This window comes from Propithecus coquereli, unplaced genomic scaffold, assembly GCF_000956105.1.
Source record: "Propithecus coquereli isolate 6110/MARCELLA unplaced genomic scaffold, Pcoq_1.0 Scaffold13, whole genome shotgun sequence".
In the NCBI taxonomy this organism is placed as follows: Eukaryota; Metazoa; Chordata; class Mammalia; order Primates; family Indriidae; genus Propithecus; species Propithecus coquereli.
The window spans coordinates 4,276,501-4,296,550 of record NW_012137191.1 but is presented as its reverse complement, the minus strand read 5'-3'; the positions used below and the strand labels follow the sequence as shown (position 1 = coordinate 4,296,550).

At 36.6% G+C, this 20,050-nt stretch overlaps 1 protein-coding gene across 4 annotated transcripts in view; it reads left to right on the top strand.

Moving 5' to 3' along the window:
• The window catches only part of TMEM117 (transmembrane protein 117), a 561,715-nt gene that overhangs the window by 111,616 nt on the left and 430,049 nt on the right, over positions 1 to 20,050 (top strand). For 3 of the 4 annotated variants that reach the window (XM_012638408.1, XM_012638410.1, XM_012638407.1), the window contains exon 3: positions 8,850 to 8,982. The exons of the other annotated variant lie outside the window; for it this stretch is intronic. In XM_012638408.1, the coding sequence (XP_012493862.1) occupies positions 8,850 to 8,982 (133 nt within the window). The remainder of the gene's footprint in view (positions 1 to 8,849; positions 8,983 to 20,050) is intronic. 4 annotated transcript variants of the gene reach the window in all.

The window sequence follows — 20,050 nt, the reverse complement described above, 5'->3', positions numbered from 1 at the left end:
TAGTATTATATATGATTATATTTCAATTCTCAATGTTTGATTTTCTGTCAAATTCAGTGAATAACAAACATTTTATGAGTAAGCTCCTATTCCTAATAAGGAATGATAACCATCTGCTCAATGTTTTTTATTTCTCTTTGTACACTAAAATAACAGATTTAATCTGAATACTCAGGGAATGGTACCCTTAGAGTACAAAAGTTTTATGATCTCATACTTATATAAAACTACGTTTATATAACTAGAATATCCTAACCCCCATAATGGTATTCTGGTGTGGTTTGTTAGAAAAATTTTTTTTGGTCGATGTCCCATTCATGGAATAATTCTCTTATTTCAGTTATTTTTATTCTGCTGCCATTTTAAAATTAGTAAACCTTAAACAAAAAAATTATATCATGTTTTTATAAGCTATAAATTCATACAAATCCATGATGAATACTTCATACACTTGTTTTAGTCTGATTGGAAATGAATTTCCATTAATTTTCAATTGCTATGATCTAATTTCATTTTATCTTTTATTCTCTTATTTCAGCCATAAGAAATATGGCTTACATTTATTGTCAAGTATTCTAATATTTAAAGTGTTAAGTATTAACTTGGCCTTTAAAGAATGTTATCAATGTGTCACTTTAGGTTCACTTTGTATATTACAGAGGCATACAATGACAGATAAAACGTAAGGAGGAATATTTTTTCTTTTAACGGGTAAGGATAATACTTTTTTTTTGAACTAACAGTCTTTTGAGTTGACAGATTTTGAGCTAATCTCTCACTGAAAAAACAAATCTTACAATCCCAGACAGAATTGGACTGGATCTTAAAAGTCATGCAATCCAGCCCTTTAAACTATATCTGGCAAATAGCCATTTCTCCTTGTCAGCACTAAAAGGAACTTACTACCTCCCAAGAGAGTTGATCCTATCAGCTCTTTCTATTACTCCAATATATGAAATATTTAATAAGGAAGACGAGTTCCTAGAGGAGATCATCTCTGATCTGTATTTTAAGGCTTACAGGAAGTATAGGAGTTAGTCGAGTGATAGGAAGGAAGGAAGATTATCCCAGGCTGGGGGTTCAGCATGAGCAACTGCAGCCTGCTTAGTGTTGATGGAAACAGAGGGAAAGGTGGGGAGTGGTGAGAGAGGAGAGGTAAGCGTGGGTCAAATCAAGTGATGCCTTGTATACCATGTTAAAGAGCTTAGATTTAAATTATGGGGGAGTGGTGATCTTTGAAAGATTTTTTTAAGTGAAGAGGTGATGTGACCAAATTTGTATTGGATATATGGGGGGTGCATTTGAGATGGAGAAGGCTGGAATAAGGCAGGCCAGTTAGAGGCTGTTGCAATAGTCTCATCAAGAAACAATGGGAACCTAAATTGTAAGAGAAGAGTTTGAATATAAGGACATAAAATGATAGGACTGTTCATTGAAATGGAAGATATACAGAAAGAAAAAAAATCAAGAATGAATTCTACCTGGAGTGATTTTGAAAATGATAAGATAGTAAAGTCATAAGTAGAAGTGGACTCAGGGATGGAAGGGTCACATTGGAAGTGGGGGAATGTTGTGTGTGGGACAGTTTGGATTTGTTTTTGTGTATCGAGTTTGATTTGCCAGGAACACATCAGGAGGACAGAGGGCAGCTGACTACTCCAGTCTGAAGTTCGGGAGGAAAAGTCACTGCTGGAGATACTGGATGTTAAAACAATGAGAGTGGATGTGATCAGGTAGTGATATGTGAAAGACAAGGACTGAGGACAGACCACAGGGACATCATCATTTATGGGACAAATGGAAGAAGAGATGCCTAAAATGATGACTGAGAATAATGAGGAAAATAGAAAAAAAAAAAGGCACATTTGGTGTTAGGGAAGCCAGGGAAGTGGAATGTCAAAAGAGACAGAGGGAAGGACTGCTATGTCAGATACAGCCAAGGTGTCTTGTAAATTAAAGGCCAATCAGTTCCTCCTGGATTTGGGAGCAGTGGAGGTCATTAACATTTTCCAGACAATTTCAGTGGAGTGTTTCCATGGCAAGCAAGATCTCAGTGGGTGTGATAAAGATTACTCTTTCTTGAAGTCTGGGTGAGAAGACAGGAGAATGGATGGAAGTTCAAGGACATGGGGTCAAGTAAGAATTGTTTTTAGGGTCAGCTTAAGAGTTGATCCTTAAGAGGCGGAGGCAATATAATGAGGACAGAGGGAGAGACTGGATATACAAAGGAGAGAAAGGATGGCTGAAGCAAGACCTCAAGAGAGGGGAGGCTGTGGTTTTAAAAAGGCACAAGTGGGGTCTTTTTTGGGAGGAGTACTGCAGCCTCTGAGGAACAAGGGATGGCCAGGAAAGCAGGTAAATGGATGAATATGAGTGGGCAGGAAGTTGAGGGAAATTATGTTGGGTGGAAACAACATGACCTTGAGGTTGAGACCAAGGTCAACTGAAAGCGAAAGGGGCTTAATAGGAGTTTTGGGGTGAAATTTGAAAACAGTATTAAGGAGAATGGGAAATAGAATTGACAAGGACCGGGAAAAGCATTAAAGTGTTAATGTGCATTGCTGTGACAGCAGCTAAAGTTGGGGATCATGATTATGCAGTGGCTTGTCAACCAAGTGGTTTAACTTTTTTTCTGCAACAGTTTACCAAAATCAGAGCAAACAAATTGTAGCTCTACATCAGAGTTGGGGTTTTGCAGAAGTGTAAGACGAATAGAGGGTGCACAGGAAACTTAGGGTGTTGGTGAAAAGAAAAGTCTGATAAGGAAACAGGAATTTCATGCTAAATAGGAGAGAATAGAGTTCAGGAGGTGGCTAACAGATGGGGAGAAAAGGGGGAGGGTGCAGCTTAAAGAACTGAAGGGCTAAGGCTCAGAGGGCAGGTATAATAGGAGTGAGCTCTAGAAAGACAGAATTCCATACAGTGGAATATTGTTTGTTTCTTTGTTTTTATATCCCTTCATTTCTTACCCACTGGACAAATATTTAAGACATGCTACGTGCTAGGTCCCATGCCATGGGGGCACTGTGGTAAAGAAGACAAATGTGGTCCCTGCTGTGCTGCAGTTTATAGGCAGGTGTAGCACACACAGTAGACAATAAATTACACAAAGCGTTGGGCTTGAGGTCTTCTGAGGTTGAGCAGTCTGAATAATGAAAGTGCATCATTGCCAGAAAGGTATGTTTTCTCCATATTTTACTTATAGAATTTTTCTTTTGAAGGACTTGAGGACAGATCTTAATTTTCCTTCTAGAATCTGGCCATCAGTATTTCATTCAATAAAAATATTTTATTACATATCCTGCTGCTAACCAGGGATATAAAAAAAGATAAAGGAAATAAAGACTTCATGTGGGCCATTTAAACCCTATTCTTTCTTGCTTTCTCTGGGCCTTTGTTCTATCAATCATCTTTTATCTGGTAAGATAATGCTAGTTGCAGTAATAAAAATCTCCAAAATGTGTAATGACTACAGACCAATTGAATTTCTCACTCACATAAAGCCCAAAACATGGCAGGCACCTTTCTTCCAAGCAGTGATTCAAGGACCCAGGGGCCTTTCTTCTATGGCTCTACCCTCTTCAGCACCATGCCAAACTTAACTTGCATTTGGGGATAGAGGTGGTGCCAGGGAACTAATTTCAACTGGCTCTGGGAGTGCAGCATGTGACATAGGCTTAGCTAATCATTGCTTTTCATAACTGTGGCTGTGGTGATTGGTTCAGGACCCAAACAAACCCAAGTAGAATGAATCTCATGACTTCCTCTAGAAATGCTAGGGCAAAGCGTTATCTTTTCCTCCACGAACAGAAATGGAGAAGCGTTCCTCAGGATTGCTACAGTCATCCTGGGACAATAAAGGGTGTGTATGTGTGTGCTGGGGGAGGAAGTAGAGGGAGCCAGCTAAGATGAGATCCCACTCGGAGGACATGGAAGCTTGGAAATAGAGATAAATCAAACCTTGATAATAATTATTTGAGTGCTGGATCAAGCCTTGCTTGAAGTCATTCCATTCCTTTAGTTAAACTACATCTACATTATTTTCTGAACATTTACTGGATGCATAAAATTCATTTTGTTTGGTTTAGGGAACAAATATGAGAAAAAAGATAGAAAATATGAGAAGGAAGCCAATAAAGAAAGATTCCTTATAATTAAGCTCATCTTAGTTTTTTTTTGTTTTTGTTATTTGCAATGGAGAATATTCTTACTGATATGTGGAATGCCTGCTATGCTGACGTTGACTATATTTTGACTCCAACAAAGTAAATATACTATTGTAAATAACTGCAGATTCCATTTGTTTCTTATGTATGTGGTGATCAAATCATACATAGGAGATTTTGGAACAGAAGACTTAACGGATAATGGTGTTAATTTTGGTTTGCAATCTCCTTGAGGAAAGCACCCTTCATTTGTCCTTTTATATTTTCCTGGTCAGGGTCTTATGTGTAATGCCACACTTTTTCCTCTAAAGCAATCTTGCTTTGAGTTTCTGCTTACCAAGGTAAGAAAAGAGTATAATATTAATAATATTTGAGATCACCTTTTTCTATCACTAAAGTTTTGCAGAAGTCTTAGGGCTTATCTGGATCCTGAAAATAAATCCCTCAGCTTGTAATTACCTCTCTACCCCTTCTGCTAATGCTGCTTGGGTAATGGTCTTCCACCACTTCTTTGGCTCTGCGAGTCTGTCTAAAGTGGCTGGGATCTACTCAGGTCATTGTGCTCCTCATGGAGGTGGGTGGCTGCCCTGCTGGCCCCATTGCCTTGGGGCTAGCTCAGTCTGACAACCTAGACTTCCACAGCCGTGACCCTGGATACCTTGGCCTTCACCAGCATCCATGTAATCACCCCCAAATGAGGCCCTGTCACCTTGGAGACGTATAAATCCTTTTATCCTTTATGAAACTAGAAGCCCTTGCACTATCTGATCTGCTTTAAGAGCCTTCTAGGCGTAGGGCTACCCCCATCTGTTACCTGGAAGCACACAGGTATACTCCTTCTCCTCTGAAATGCTTTAGTTTATTTATTTGCTGAAAAAAGGGACCTAGAACTAGTGCTTAAAAAAAAGTCTGGCAGGTAGAAAGGTAATGTTTCTTTTTTATTCTTTTACTCATGAGAACACAGCAGCAAAAAAAGCCAAGAAACCAAGTAGTTTGTCCATAATTCTCCCTCTTATACTGGTCTACCTTGACCTCTATTTTCTACAACATATATGGGCTTCATGTATGTACATGTATATGTGTATGTATATATGTATGTATGTATATCTATCTATAGTTTTTTTTTTTTTTTTTTAGACAGAGTCTTGCTTTGTTGCCTGGGCTAGAGTGCAGTGGTATCATTGAGGCTCACTGCAACCTCATACTCCTGGGATCAAGCGATCCCCCTGCCTCAGCCTTTTAAGTGGCTAGGACTATAGGTGTGTGCCATCACGCCTAATTTTTCTATTTTTTGTAGAGACGGGGTCTTGATATGTTAGTCAGGCTGGTCTTGAACTCTTGACCTCAAGTGATCCTGCCTCATTGGCCTCCCAAAGTGCTGGGATTACAGTCATGAGCCACCATACCTGGCCTATTTTTAATATGCTTTTAGATCATTAATCTTATTTGAATTTTATGACTTCTTAGTGGTTGTAAACCTACTGTATTTTCAGAAAAAATTCTGAAGTTCTAGGCCATTTCAGTTGACTTTAGCTGACATTTATAATCATCAATCCCTGTGCCCTCTAACCTTCCCCTCCATCACATATGTAGGGACCACCTTAATGCTTCTGATTATTCTAAGCCATATTTTCCAATCGACTTGACCATATCAAAGGTGATGGTCTGTAAAGTCTGGGTGGATTTTATTAATAACATAAATATACCCTCAGATTTACAAATATGTCTATGATTAAAATAAAAATTATTTTTGACCATGTCAGAAATGTACCCCTCTTAGTGATTTTTTTTTAACTTTTGTTGATCTATATACGGATATAAGGATTGTTTTCTATTGGTTTCTCCCAAAACTCCTCTAAAGGAAAGTGTTATAAAATTCTGGGAATTCTGTGACTTATAGTAAAGATAGCATATAATTTATTTTCCAAACTGGTACGCTTAAGAAAGGAAGAGGTCACTATTATTAATTATTCCAGGACAACAATTATAAACCACTGCTGTCCCAGGCAAACCACACTTATGGTCACCCTACAGGACAGACAGTATATTTTCATATGACATCCTCAGTAGCACCAAGGTTCTTGGTTTGATTAGACTGTATGAAAAAGTCATTCGTGAGCACAGTGAACTGATGGCAGTCTGTGTGTACATGTTTTTAGCGTTTGAGTGTCACTCATTGAGTTAACCTTGAAATCGCTTATGTGACATTTTTATAATGCAATTTGACTCAACACTTGGGTGACACCAGTTCTGGACATAATATATTGTAGCACTTTTATTGTGCTCTTCCAGTGAATTTCAAGCTGTGTTAACCTGCTATTTTTTTTTTTAATAACTCTAATGGCTGAAATTAGTGCCAGACAATGAGCCTGGCAATGACAGCATAAATGGTACTGTCACATTTCTTTTTACTAACTTTGTAGAATTTTAGCCCCTGTGCAGTTAATACATAATGTTTTATTTACAAAGCACTGTTAAATCACCAACATTATTATGTGATTTTTGAAGTACATCTCTTAGTGAATTTTTTGACATATGCATATGTTAAAGAAATTCACATTTAAATCTTAAAGGATCTCTAATTGCTGTTCTTTGAAGTTCTTCAAGATCAGCTATTGAATTAAATAAATAGGTCTTGGTTTGAAGCTGAAAGGACCTGCAGCAAAGGGACCCTAGAACAAAGAGCCTGTGAGTCTAAACTAAGGTCACATTTCCATTGAATACTCACATGATGAATGACTTTGAGCACTCTCTGCCTTGCTCACAGCTGAATCACCAGCACCTACAACCATGTCTGGCATGTAATAGGCACACATTAAATGTTTGTTCAATGCATAAATACGCGTTCTTTACAGTTTAAGATATTTATGGCATGAGTTTTTACTCTCAAGCATTCTGTGCTTAATATCTATTTACAATATTCCTGTTGATGTGCTGTGTGGAGAATTAAAAATCCCTGGATTTCCATTATTATTGATTCAGTTAATCAACAAGTTCTGTATCTTATGATTTACAGTGCTAGTATCAATTGTTTCAGTATAGGGTTTTCCACATTCTTCTTTTAGTTTTATAGTCACATCCCCCCTCACTTTCAGATTTGTCCTTTGCTTTTCTTGTAGAGGCCAAGAAACCAGATGATGGAACTAAATCTCTCTTTTTTTGTTCCATCTAAAATTTTAGCTAGGGTAATTTTTCTTTTAGTCTGGTTTCCAAATAAAATCTAAAGTGCTATAAAGATATACAACCATTATACACCCATAATAATTAAAAATAAAAAAATTTATAAAAAAAGAAGCACTTGAAGAGAGAGGTCAGAATTACCAGGGTACAGAGGTTAGGGTAATCTGTGTGGTCAGGGTCAAAGTGAAGTTTGCAGGCCATGAAGAATTATTTTGCATAATTACATTTAAAGTCTGTTAAAAAAATTAAGTGCTATTTTAATAAATGTGAGATATAAGGGAAAGTTTAGTATTTAAATCTTAAAAGATTATTCCTTTGTATGCTCAGTAAACTGTATGAGAGATACTGTCTGTCCCTAGAGAGAGAATTTTCAGATAGAAATATATGTATTTCATAGCTTTGGCATATCATTAAAAGGGAATATTTTCTCATAGGAAATTCTATTGTAAATTTCCAGGTCTACCTTATTTTAATTGTAGTTCCTATATGTATATCATCTTCCTTATCATTATTTAGATATATTAATACTTTCTCAGCAATGGAGATAAGTATAATAGACAAAATTTATCTTGGGAACAGCCAAGGTGACCCATGTTCACTTTTTCCTTACTTCCATGGTTTTTCAAATTCCTCACCTTTCAGGGTACTGGTGACCTCATTTCTCTTCTTTACCATAAATCACAACATTTCTCTGGACTAATTCTGATATTAGTAATTTTTACTTAAGAGTTCATCTTAATATATTTTTCCTCCATAAAGTATTTGCATTTTAATATTCTCTCTAATTTTAGCATTTATCTTCGTAAATGGAATTTTAGGCATCAGGGTGGAAATTATGTTTTGCCAGAAGCCACATCCAGCATAATACCAGCCACGCATACTGGACTGCCTCTCCCACACACTTGTGCATGTATTATACTTGTACAGGGCTATGGACACTATTTTAGCTAAGAGTGAGGCTAAGCCTTCTGTGCCTTATGACTGAAAATTTATTTTTCACTTTCAGGTTTTCAGGTACTTTAAACAATTGGATCTTCTTATAAGTGAGGTTGGCCTTGGTTTTATCATTTGGCTGGTATTGGGAATAGATCTATGAAAGCAAAAGGAAATGATATAGAACTTATGCAACTTCTTTACCATTTGCCTTAAGTACTTTCAGTATGAACCAAGAACACATTTGTGAAATAAAAAATAACAGGTAGTAGTGCTCTAATTTATCTGTTTTCATGCCAGCATAATGAACTATCTCTATACACTAGATTCTCACTTTAGTACTGTTAATTCTAGGATGAAATGTGATGTGAGGGTTGTCTTGGGCTTCATTCATGATCATTTATTTGCAAAAAAGCAAAAAGGACATTATATAGTGGTTTTACCCACAAGGCAGTCCTATGGCAAAGACTGCAAAACACAGTGAGAAATAGAGATTCACTGAAATGAAGCAAAGATGTATGCATTTTGAGTTACAATGTATATTGATTTTGAATAATATTTGTATTTCAGGTCAGTTGCTCCGATTAAAAATGTTTCGAGAGGATCATGGGTCGTGGATGACAATGTTCTTCAGCACAATTCTCTTTCTCTTCATATTTTCTCACATATACAACACGATTCTTCTAATGGATGGGAACATGGGGTAGGTTATCTTTCCCCTTTCTACTGTGGTGAGTGTTATGTTTGAAACTCGTAAGAATTCAAGAATTTTTTAGTTTGTAGTAGTATAAATCTCCTTTACAAATATTCTAACCTCAATAGGGATAATGTGTGCGTTTTTCTTACTTAAGACATTAGAATCTTTTTTCCGAAAAGCGTATAACATCTATGTAGATTTCTTCCTTATTCTTTAGGTCTTTTCTATGGGATAATTAGAGGGCAGGTATTAATTTCATTATAGTGACAGAGAATGAGGAAATCTTATTGTTTTTTTTTTTTTTTTTCCTGAGACAGAGTCTCACTCTTTTGCCTGGGCTAGAGTGCCGTGGCGTCAGCCTAGCTCACAGCAACCTCAAACTCCTGGGCTCAAGCAATCCTCCTGCCTCAGCCTCCCGAGTAGCTGGGACTACAGGCATGCGCCACCATGCCCGGCTAATTTTTTTTTTCTATGTATTTTTAGTTGTCCGATTAATTTCTTTCTATTTTTAGTAGAGACGGGGTCTCGCTCTTGCTCAGGCTGGTCTTGAACTCCTGAGCTCAAGCAATCCGCCCGCCTCGGCCTCCCAGAGTACTAGGATTACAGGCGTGAGCCACCGTGCCCGGCCCTTATTGATTTTTTATATTCACATGAGTAATAGAGTGGGGCTAAGATGAAGGTCTCTAGGTTTGTGATTCCATTGCTCTACAGTGCCTGGTTAAATAAAAGTGTTTGATACTGGTGGCATTTATTTTGCTTTCTTGACAGTCCCAACAGAGAGACCTTTGTTATAAATGGGTCATTTTAAAAGTGGGCCAACCTGTATTAAATCCAAGGTTGTGATCCATACTTATCAGATCACCATGGCATGAAGATGTGCTATCAAGTGGATTGCAGATTTTTTTCCAACTTTCTCCAGTTCTTTCATTATATAATGAAACACAGGATTGGTCTTTCAGTATAATTTCCTCTTGGTTTGCTCTCAGTAAGTTTTAAGGGCAGAATATAAGGAGATTGGCTCAGCCTACGGCATTGAGAATTGGATTAGTGACAATAATAAACCACCTTAAATATTTGTTGTACCCTGAAATAGTTACCAAGGAAGGTTTTGATCTAGTCTCCCCAATAGGTCAGAGAGCTAACTAATACCCTTTTCTTCCAAATGTAAGCTAGGCAAGATTGTCATCTGGTTCTACAGTGTGCAATTGTTTTAATATTATGTATAGATTTTGGCCACCACTGTTCAATACTGAAATGGAAGCTCATTTAAAATTTTATTGTTTTTTTCCCTGCCGTTAAGGGAGATACATGGTAAAGGGAAAAAGATAATTCACAAGATTTATACTGTAGTACATACTAGTAAGTGGTAAACTCAAGGATGTGATTTTGAATGTTCAAGCTTCAGAAAGTTATTGAAATACTTTGTAATTATTTTTTGGACTTAGAATGATGGCTTTATTTATTTCAAAGTGATGTACTCACAGATCTCAACTGTGGCTAGGCAGCATATGCCTCAGCCCTGGACCAGTGCCTGTGGTAGCAGAATGGGTAATAATTAGAATTACCTAATACAACCAAAGGTCTCTCTGTGAAGTTTTGTGTACTGAAAGCACTGGGACCAGAAGAAGGGACCTATGTAAAAATTGTACTTTTTAAGTTGTTGCTGGAAATAATGAGTTATATAGTATATAAAATATATATTTTGCTCAGAAGCTGACTTTTATCTAGTTCTGTTTATTTTTTTATGTAGAGCTAATGAGGTCTGTGCTAACCAAAAATGCTTATTCTGAGGAAGGAAGCATATTTGAAGGCAGTAAATTAAATGCAGTAATAAATAATTCCTTGCACACTGTAAAGCACTCAATTGCTAATAATAAAATGAGAGCTAACAGTTCTTGGGCATTTAATAACAGACAGGAATTATCTCAATTAAACCTCACAATGACCCTATGCAATAGGTATTTTATTATCTCCATTTTACAGATCAAGAAACTGAGGACTAGAGAGGTTTTGGCACTTGTTTCAAGTTATACTGTAATTAAATCTCCATTTTAAACAATAGAGGAGATGAACTATAAAGAAGTGAATTTTAGTAATACAGCCAGATCTGAAAGGTAGTTGACACTGTTAATCATTCTTCATATGCCTATTAGCTATTCTCTGTATTTTATCATTCGAGCTGAATTTGAAAACTGAAAGAAAGAGGAGGTATGCACAGGAAATAAGAGGATAGTTAGTGCAGAATTTATGTGTATCTTAACTGAAATTGAAAGTGGTTCTTTTTTATTCTCAGACTAAATACAATATCACGGATTCTTACATAACTGTTGAACTCTTCATCAATATGGCTCATCTTTGTTGGAAAAGGATCTTTTACTGAGAGGATGTCTTAAATGTGCTACATTAAAAAAAAATCCCAAGCAAGGGACAAATGCTTTAGTTCTACGGATAAAAAAATTAAATCACCATTTATAAAAGACATACTACTAACTTTTATGAAACACATCATTTGAGCTAGTGAACACTTTGAAGTAGGAATATCAGCTTGAAGGAAAATTAGTTCTCAGAACAAATGGATATGACCGAGAGAACATCTGGGGTCCTCTCAGAGACACCATGTTATTCGAGGCATTGCTTCATCCTCTGCAGGGCAGGAAATGATGGAGCCATGGGGTGTGAGCTTACAGACATCATAATTGGCTGGTTTTATATTAGAGGACTGCTGGTGGTAGGAGGGAATTCAGGACTTTTTACACTGAATCTGACTTGCATTGGGTATTTCAATGTGTGCTTGTTTATGGATCTCTCTAGGAATCTTGTCCTAGAACCATTCCCAAACGGGTTTCTAGAACTTCCTATGATGGAAGTATTTTATTCATGTATTTTAGGACTCCTTTTCAAACTGGAAGAGTTCAGGACTAAATTGAGTGTTGGGTGGCTGTAGGGTTTTAGAGAGGAAGAAAAGAGTTTCCCTAGACGGGTCTGTTTTGTGTGTGTGTGCGTGTGTGCGTGTGTGTGTGTTTACATGCCAATTTTAGGAATGAATGTAAATTTAGGCTAAACCGGGGTCCCATGGTCCCTTTTTACAGAGAACAGAATCCCTAGGTTTATCTAGATGAGAACCTCAAGAGTTTTTAGCCATTACTGACTTGATAAAAAGTCAAGTTGCCTGGCTCCCGCTCTGTCATTACGGTGGAATTCCCTGAGTATGCACTGACTATTGTGGTTTTAGACATCTCTGGGGAGCCCAGCCGAGAGGCAGTCAGAAGGAGAGGGAAAGAGGGAAGTTAGCTAGTTGAGCTAAAAGGACTAAGGCTCAGATAATCCATATCTCCTGTCCCTTTTGACTCTCTTTCTGCCCCTTTATGCTTTTTACCACAAAATCCTACTTATAGTAACTTATTTTATTCTTTAATTCATCAATATGAAACTAAATTCATCTTTATATAAATGTTGGAGGTTGTAGGTAAGGGTACTGCTTCAGAGAAGGTGCTGACCCTGGGCAGAGTTTCACATCCAGCCATATTATGAGCAACTTCTTTTTTTACTAGGTCACAGACTAAGAAACTTGAAGCCTCTCTTACTACAAAATCCTTAGAACTGCTGGAAAATATAATACAGCCTAATAAACTCTTTTGAAGTATATAGCTGAGCTTACTCAAAGGTCAGGAAAAACCCTAGAAGACAAAAATGAAGAAGGATCTAAAAACCAGGGCAGTAAACCTATGAACTGATGATGCTCAGAGGCAGTAACTTAGGGACTTGAGTTTCAACTTTCAAGTAGAGACCAGACACAAGGATTTGGGCTCGTATTAGGTGAGAGATTGAAATAGAAGTCCCCATATTAGATGGTCCTGCAAAGGGCTGCAGAGGAAGGGTTCAATAGAAAGCACATAATCACTAGCACAGGATTAAACTGGGCCTTGGTGGGGAAATTCTCCCAGGGAATTCATGTCATAACCACAGGCACAGTTTTGTGGTTTTAATATACAGTTTCCTTTAAATTTTGGAACCCCCAAAACGCCCCTGGCTATTCTTTTCTCCCAGTGTCAGATTCTTCTCTCTGGAGCCCCCTCCCCCACCAATAACTTGCAGAATTCCTCTGTTTTATTATTTAGAGCAATTTAGTTCTCTTTTGCCTCAACTTCTGCTCACTTTGATTTATCTGAGGCTTTTCTTTTCAAAACAAAAATCACATTAATGCATTTTCCAGTCAAGAGAACCCAAGCGTCTGAGTTGCTGCCTTCTCAGAATATGAAGGGGCTGCTGCCACAGCGTTTTGTCTCTGTTTTATTCTTAAAGTAGAAATTTTCCTTTTTCCTTCAATTATACTACCAGTTTAATTAACCATCTCTTGGGAGAAAAAAAGGCAAGATATTCAAAATTAAAAAAGAGGAAGAGGAATTTACTAAATTAGAATGGGGTTTATGTAGTAATCACAGTTGAACTTTTGCAGTGACTATAAAGTATGCTGCACTATTTACACCCAGGAATAAGTCTCGAGAAAATGAGACACTAGTAGAAAGGAAACACGGAACCATTTTCCCCCACAGTAATGGGATTTGACTCGATTACAAATAATTCTGAATAACTTTTCTGTTTTCCTTTGTGTTCAACTAATGTCTTAAAGCCAGTCTATTTAGAAATTCTTTGTGTGGTATTAATGAGAGAGATGTGCTCCAAAGCCCAGGTCTTTACTGACTGACTGGAAACTGAGCAAGTCACATAGGGCTGGGAAGGATTTTTAGTTTTTGGACACTTCGAACACTTTTTGAAGTTGTCTTTCTGAAGAATTTCTTAGAAATGTAATTTTTATATCATCCATACTAGAAAGTCCTAATTTAGGAAAGGCTTGCTTGGTCTTTTCAAATATTCCTGTTCCCCAAAGGGTGATCCATGCATAATGCACGAGGAATGAAGTGGTGGGGAAACAAAGCTAGCACATCAGGGGGATGTTCATAAGAATGTTCCGAGAAGAGCCACTTGATGGCAGCAAAAGGCATGTTTTCAGCACTGATTGTCTCAGAGAATCACGGGGTTTTCTTCTCGGAAAAGAAGGAAATCTTCCCCCTTCTGAATTTCTGAAACTTAGCGTTGAAATATTTGCCTGCCTTGTCGCTAATGGGCTTTTGAAGAAATCTGCATAGTGAACTCTATAATAAGCACGTATTTTTTTTGTGATGTGCTTGACCCCTTTAAAAAGTAAACTTTGTGTTTCAAAACAGGTTTGAATAACGGTATATGTAAACATTTATATGCATACATATACATCTATGTTTGTAGCCTTATTCCAGTATTACTATGGTAAGTATTGTGTTTAGCACCTGAGGATGTTAGACATTTGACTCACTGATAAAAATTCCTCTGCAAACTGGAATGTTTCCAAAGAGTGCACCTATTTAGGGCAGGATATGAAAAAGCTGATGTTTTTCTAGTGTTAATCAATTTTTTCCTGCTACAAAGCCTTTTCTAGAGAATTGTTATAAATATTAATTAATATGTCTATTTGTTAAGTTTTGCAGAGAAAAATTGAGAAATAAGGCAAAGTGATACAGGTGATTTTGAAAATAAGTATTAGTGTTCATATTTAAGACCTGAACAAAATGAAGATATGAATTAGGTGGTGGATATATTGGAAATGGAATAGACTCTGTCTGTTCTGTTTCCTTTCCTTTAGTGAGAAATCTTATGGAGAACTCCTCGGAGTGTACTGAGTACCCTTAGTATGGCGATTGGACCAAGGGAGGTGGCAGGACAGAATATTTGAAATGGACGCTTTCCTAAAATCTAAAATGCATAGTTTCTGTATATTGAGGGAGCAGCAGAAACCAGCAAGGATTAATAGGAAAACTAAACAAGTGGGAGACTGGTATAGACTTGGCATGCTGCGTGAAATTGTTGAAGATCTAAAGTCCATGCACATAGCTGATTTAAGCCTTAGCCTCTGGAACTATTATATTTATCCTCATTTTTTTAAAGAATGACCAATGCTCTGATCCATGAGTGTGTCCACACATTGTATCAGAAAAGAATCTCTGATTTATAGCTTCAATTTCTATTGTCAGAGGTGTAGGTTTCAGCATATTATTTTCCCCATGGCGGAATTACTCTTTAATGGGAAAAATTCAAGGCAAACTTTCACTCCAGGCAGTAGTTTTTTTCCAAACATTTTTTTGCTAAGTTCACTATTTTCAGTATCTTCAGTAATGCTTTCAGATTCCTTACACAAACTTTTTTTCTCTTTCTAGTTACCACTCATCTAGAAGTAGGAGCCCAGGTACATGTTTTTACTGTCAAGAACTGTGATTTTCACTTGTTCTTGTTCTTCAAGTAGAAAATTGGTTGCCCTCTGGCCATTGTTTGTTTACACTGATAACTTCTTTCTAAGGAAGAAATCTTTGTGCTTTTGTTTTTAAAGATACTAAATTGATTTTGGGAAATGGTAAGAAAAATATTAAATAGTCTTTAATAATGTTAAACTATAAACGACCTAAACTCACAAAACAACTGAAATACAAAGCTATGAGTATGGATTGTAGTAAATTAACAAAAGAGATACAGTATTATTTCCAGTGCCTATAATTAGGCACTGCATTTAGGGATGGGTAAAGGATGGATGACTGAGGCAGGATTCAGAAGCCAGAGTACGAAGGGAGCTGAGCTGTAAGGTTTAATGAGGCCCAGAAGTACTTGAGTCAATAGCTGAGAAGCTTGATTGGCTGCTCATACAAGGCTGGATGCTAATTCTGCTAGAGTGGTGCTTTAGATAATTTGTTGGCTTCACTCTTAATTAGGCTAAACATTGACTTGCTTGTACGATTAATTCACAATAATAGCACAATTAATTACTAAGGCTGGGAGTAAGGGGCAGATCTTGTTGCCCAAAATGGGCTGGTGAGAAGAAAAGCTGGAAATGAATGGCTGAGTCTGGTCAAGAGGGTTGGCCCAGTGGGGCCTCAGAGAGAGGGAGGGAGGGAGAGAGGGAGGGAGAGAGGGAGGGAGGAAGAGAGGGAGGGAGGGAGAAAGAAGGAAGAAAGGGGAGGAGAGAGGGAGAGAGAGAGAATAAGATTGAGACTTATTTAGCCAGAGGAAGCAGCAATATGGCAGAAAGCAGATTTTAATATTATTGATTTTGCATTACTTGGTTTTGATAGTACAAAGGTAAAAATAACACAGCATATCCAAATTATCACAAGTTCAGTTAGTGTTGTCTGAATTAATGAAGTTTTAAAATATTAATGAAAAACATAATCAATGTTGCATCCTTTTTATTCTGTGGGACTGCATTATTATCTGTCCTGAGTCAACATTGATTTGACACATTTAAGAGGTGTACTATGATCTTTGTTCGTAGTTGCTTACTCCAAATAGCTCATTAAATATTTTATCAGCTTGTTAAAAAGGAGAGAAATCCTGATCCATGAATTGGAATACCTGGATGGTGGCCCCATCTTAGCTACATACTGGCAAAAATAATGCTGAAAAGTTAGACAGTTTCCTCATTTTTTAGAAATAAGTTGTTAGAGGGTTGTTATTAGTATCACTATACTTGACATCATCATCATTAATCTGGGGGAATGTATGCTTCTAAAGTGGAGAAACAAACTAAACTTAAGGTTGCCGTAAACCTTGATTACCTTTAACTTCGTTTTGTATGGGAGGCAGTGTGGTGTAGTAGAAAGACATGGACTTTTGTCCTGACATACTTTAGCCACGTGACTCTGGGTAAACTTCACTTTCTGAGCTTCAATTTCTTCAGTGTAAAATGGGGCTATTAGTACTCACTTTAGGGTTGTTGTGACAATCACAGAAGACAATGAATGCAAAGCAATTGAAATGATGGCCACCATATAATGAACTCCTGATAAATGTTAGTAGCTGTTATAATAACAAAAAATATATATTTTAGTTTCTCAAGCACTTTTGCTCTCTATTACTGTTAATTGCTTTAATAATAACTTTGGCCAATATAATACAATGGTCTAATTTGTGGCAATAATATCATATTATTATCATGCAGCTATAATAATTATTAATTTAATGGAAAATGCCCAAATGAATACCTGGCACCAGTAGGTTTTCAATAAACATAAATTTCCTATGCTATAGCATGTAAATATGTAATCTTAAAAATAATTAAGGAGTGAAGTTAGTACATGAAATAGATGGCAGCTGGCTTGAATGCTTTCAGAACACATCTTTATGAATATACATAAGCAGTTTCTTAATTTATTTTCATCAGTGAAAAGTAAATACAAAAATTTAATATAATATTTCATTAGAGTTTGGAAGAGGAAATGAAGCATATAAGTTACTAAAATTAGTAAATAATTATTTGCTAATTTTGACCTTTTTAAAAAGAGGGAAAATTTGATGAAATTATGGATGAGATGGGAATTAATGACATAGCGGTCCATATTTGTGCATGCTTGTGTGTGTGCGTGTCTGTGTGTGTGTGTGTGTTTATCATCCAGGGCCCACATAATAATGAGTATCTCTAAGTTCCATTTCAATTCCTTCTTTCCAATGGTGAACACACAGGAAATAATTACCTTCCAGACATGGGGAGTTGATGTATATGAGGCTTAAGGTTTACCAAAAGTTATATAGTCTGTTTCATAAATTAATAAGAGATGGCCCAGCACTATCTGAGAAAGTGACATTTCTGTGACAAGTTATCCCATTTGTTATCTAAAAACCCCATAGTATTCTTGAGGGATTGATGAAAAATGGTAAAGAATATTCTATTAATAAAACATTTCATTATTCAAATATTTTCCTGTTATCAGTTGCAGCACAGTTGTATACACTGTCCTTGCTGCTGAGTTAGGAATGTCTACAACCTCTTTTACCCTTTTGGCACTAGGTCAGGAGGATAAAGGCTTTTTCCTGGTGGGCTCAAGTGACTTGCCTGTGCCTTTATTAAAGGGAGAATCACGTTTGAATTGGTTAAATTCTCTTCATTTTGGTTTTCTTTTTTTTTTTTATTTCAGGGTATTATGAGAGTACATAATTTGCTCTCTACACATCTGATAAAGGGCTGATAACCAGAATCTATCTAGACCTCAAAAAAATCAACAAGAAAAAATCAAACGACCCCATCAACAAATGGGCAAAGGAAATGAACAGAAACTTTTCAAAAGAAGACAGAATAATGGCCAGTAAACATATAAAAAAATGCTCAACATCTCTAATCATTAGAGAAATGCAAATCAAAACCACAATGAAATACCATTTCAGTTTTCTTCAGGCTACCACTAGGGCACCCTGACACTCTACTTGTATAACATAATTAATTAAGTTAGTATCAGAGACATGGAATTATAGGACCTGGAAGAGCATAGTATTTGCAGTATTAAAGTTCTCATTAAAGTTCTTTAGAAATGGGAAACTCATGAACTGGGCACGGTGACTCATGCCTATGATCCCAGATACTTGGGAGGCCGAGGTGGGAGCATTGCTTGAGCCCAGGAGTTTGAGATCAGCCTGGGCAACATACTGAGACCCTATCTCTAAAAAAACATCAAAAAAATTAGCCGGGCCTGTTGGCTCGCCCCTGTAACACTAGCTATTAATACGTGGGAGGCTGAGGCAGGAGGATCACTTGAGCTCAGGAGTTGGTGGTTACAGTGAGCTATAATCACAAAAGAAGTGGGACACTGAAAGGCCGATCCTGATTTAAGTAACATATTAAATGCATATCCTTACCTAATTAAAAAAAAATGTCTTTTATGATAAAAGATATGTAAAATAAAAACAAAATATGAAGAAAGAAAAGGGAGTATTGGATTTTAATGTATATTTTGTAGCCTACACAGTTTAATTCTCTCTCCCTAAAATATGTATTTTGGAAGATTAGGAAGATAGTTCCTAAGTATGTTGCAAAGCATAAATTGTTCGGCATCCTATATAGTAACAGGAAAGAATATACACATCACATATCAAATGCTTATATTCTTTTAGCAAAAAAATTAGCAGATTTGATTGCCTCAATATGGTTCATATATGATCCATACAGGCATATTCTATTATTTTTAATATGTATAAATATATATTATATAACAGTATATATTATTCAATATACTATTATATATGCATATGTAATATCCATTGTTAGGGAATAAAATCTATTAATTGAAGCATTTACTTTTATTATGGAATTTCATGTACAGACTTAAAGCTAAGTATCCCAAATAAATCATTGATGATGAAGAAGTTATGAGTAAGAACACAGAGATAGGTTCTGAACCTTACAGAGGCATCTTAATGGAATATGTGAATGTACAGTTCATAGAACTGAGAAGTGAACAGGATTTCATAGGCGAAGTTAAAGGAGCAACAGATGTGATATTTCTGTGGAGATCATGTCAAGTAAATATAAGGCTTAACAGAAAAGAGATGAGCTGCTAGGAAATTTCAGCTCCTTGAATGATTTTAAAAGGAGAGAATGGCCTTGATTATCACTTTACTACATCATCTAAAGTAGAGTCAGTTTAGGATAAGTTTATGAAAATTTAATGACCTAAATTAGTAGAGAAACTATACTTGTGCACCCATTTGGTGAATTGCTTCCAGGGAATTCACTTAATACCTAGATCTTTCAGGCTTTGGGAGGATTCTTAATTAAAATTTATAATAGCCATTTCTCCTTATGTTTCTTAGGAACAAGGTTTCACACAGAGCCAGAGCCATTGACTCTGTTTCTCTCTCTGATCTCAGCCTCACTGATTAAAAACATAGTTTCTGAGCACCTACATTGGGCACCAATCACAAGTTATAATTTAAAGACAGATCTCTTGGACATTAAACAAGTATCCAGAACTGGTTCAGGAAGTAGGTCATGGCCACATTTGGTCATAGCAAGACAATGAGTGATGATGGATTACAAAGACAAGGTAAGAATTTAGGACTAGGAGATCCAAGTCAAGGTTGTAATTATAGATTAAACTCATGGATTACTTAGGAATTACCAATAAGGTGGACCTAAAGTCAAGAGTTTTGCAAAATTTAATGAACACTCTGGACCCTCTTCCCCCCAGCCTCCCCAATTTTGTATACAATATGAGAGGGTTTA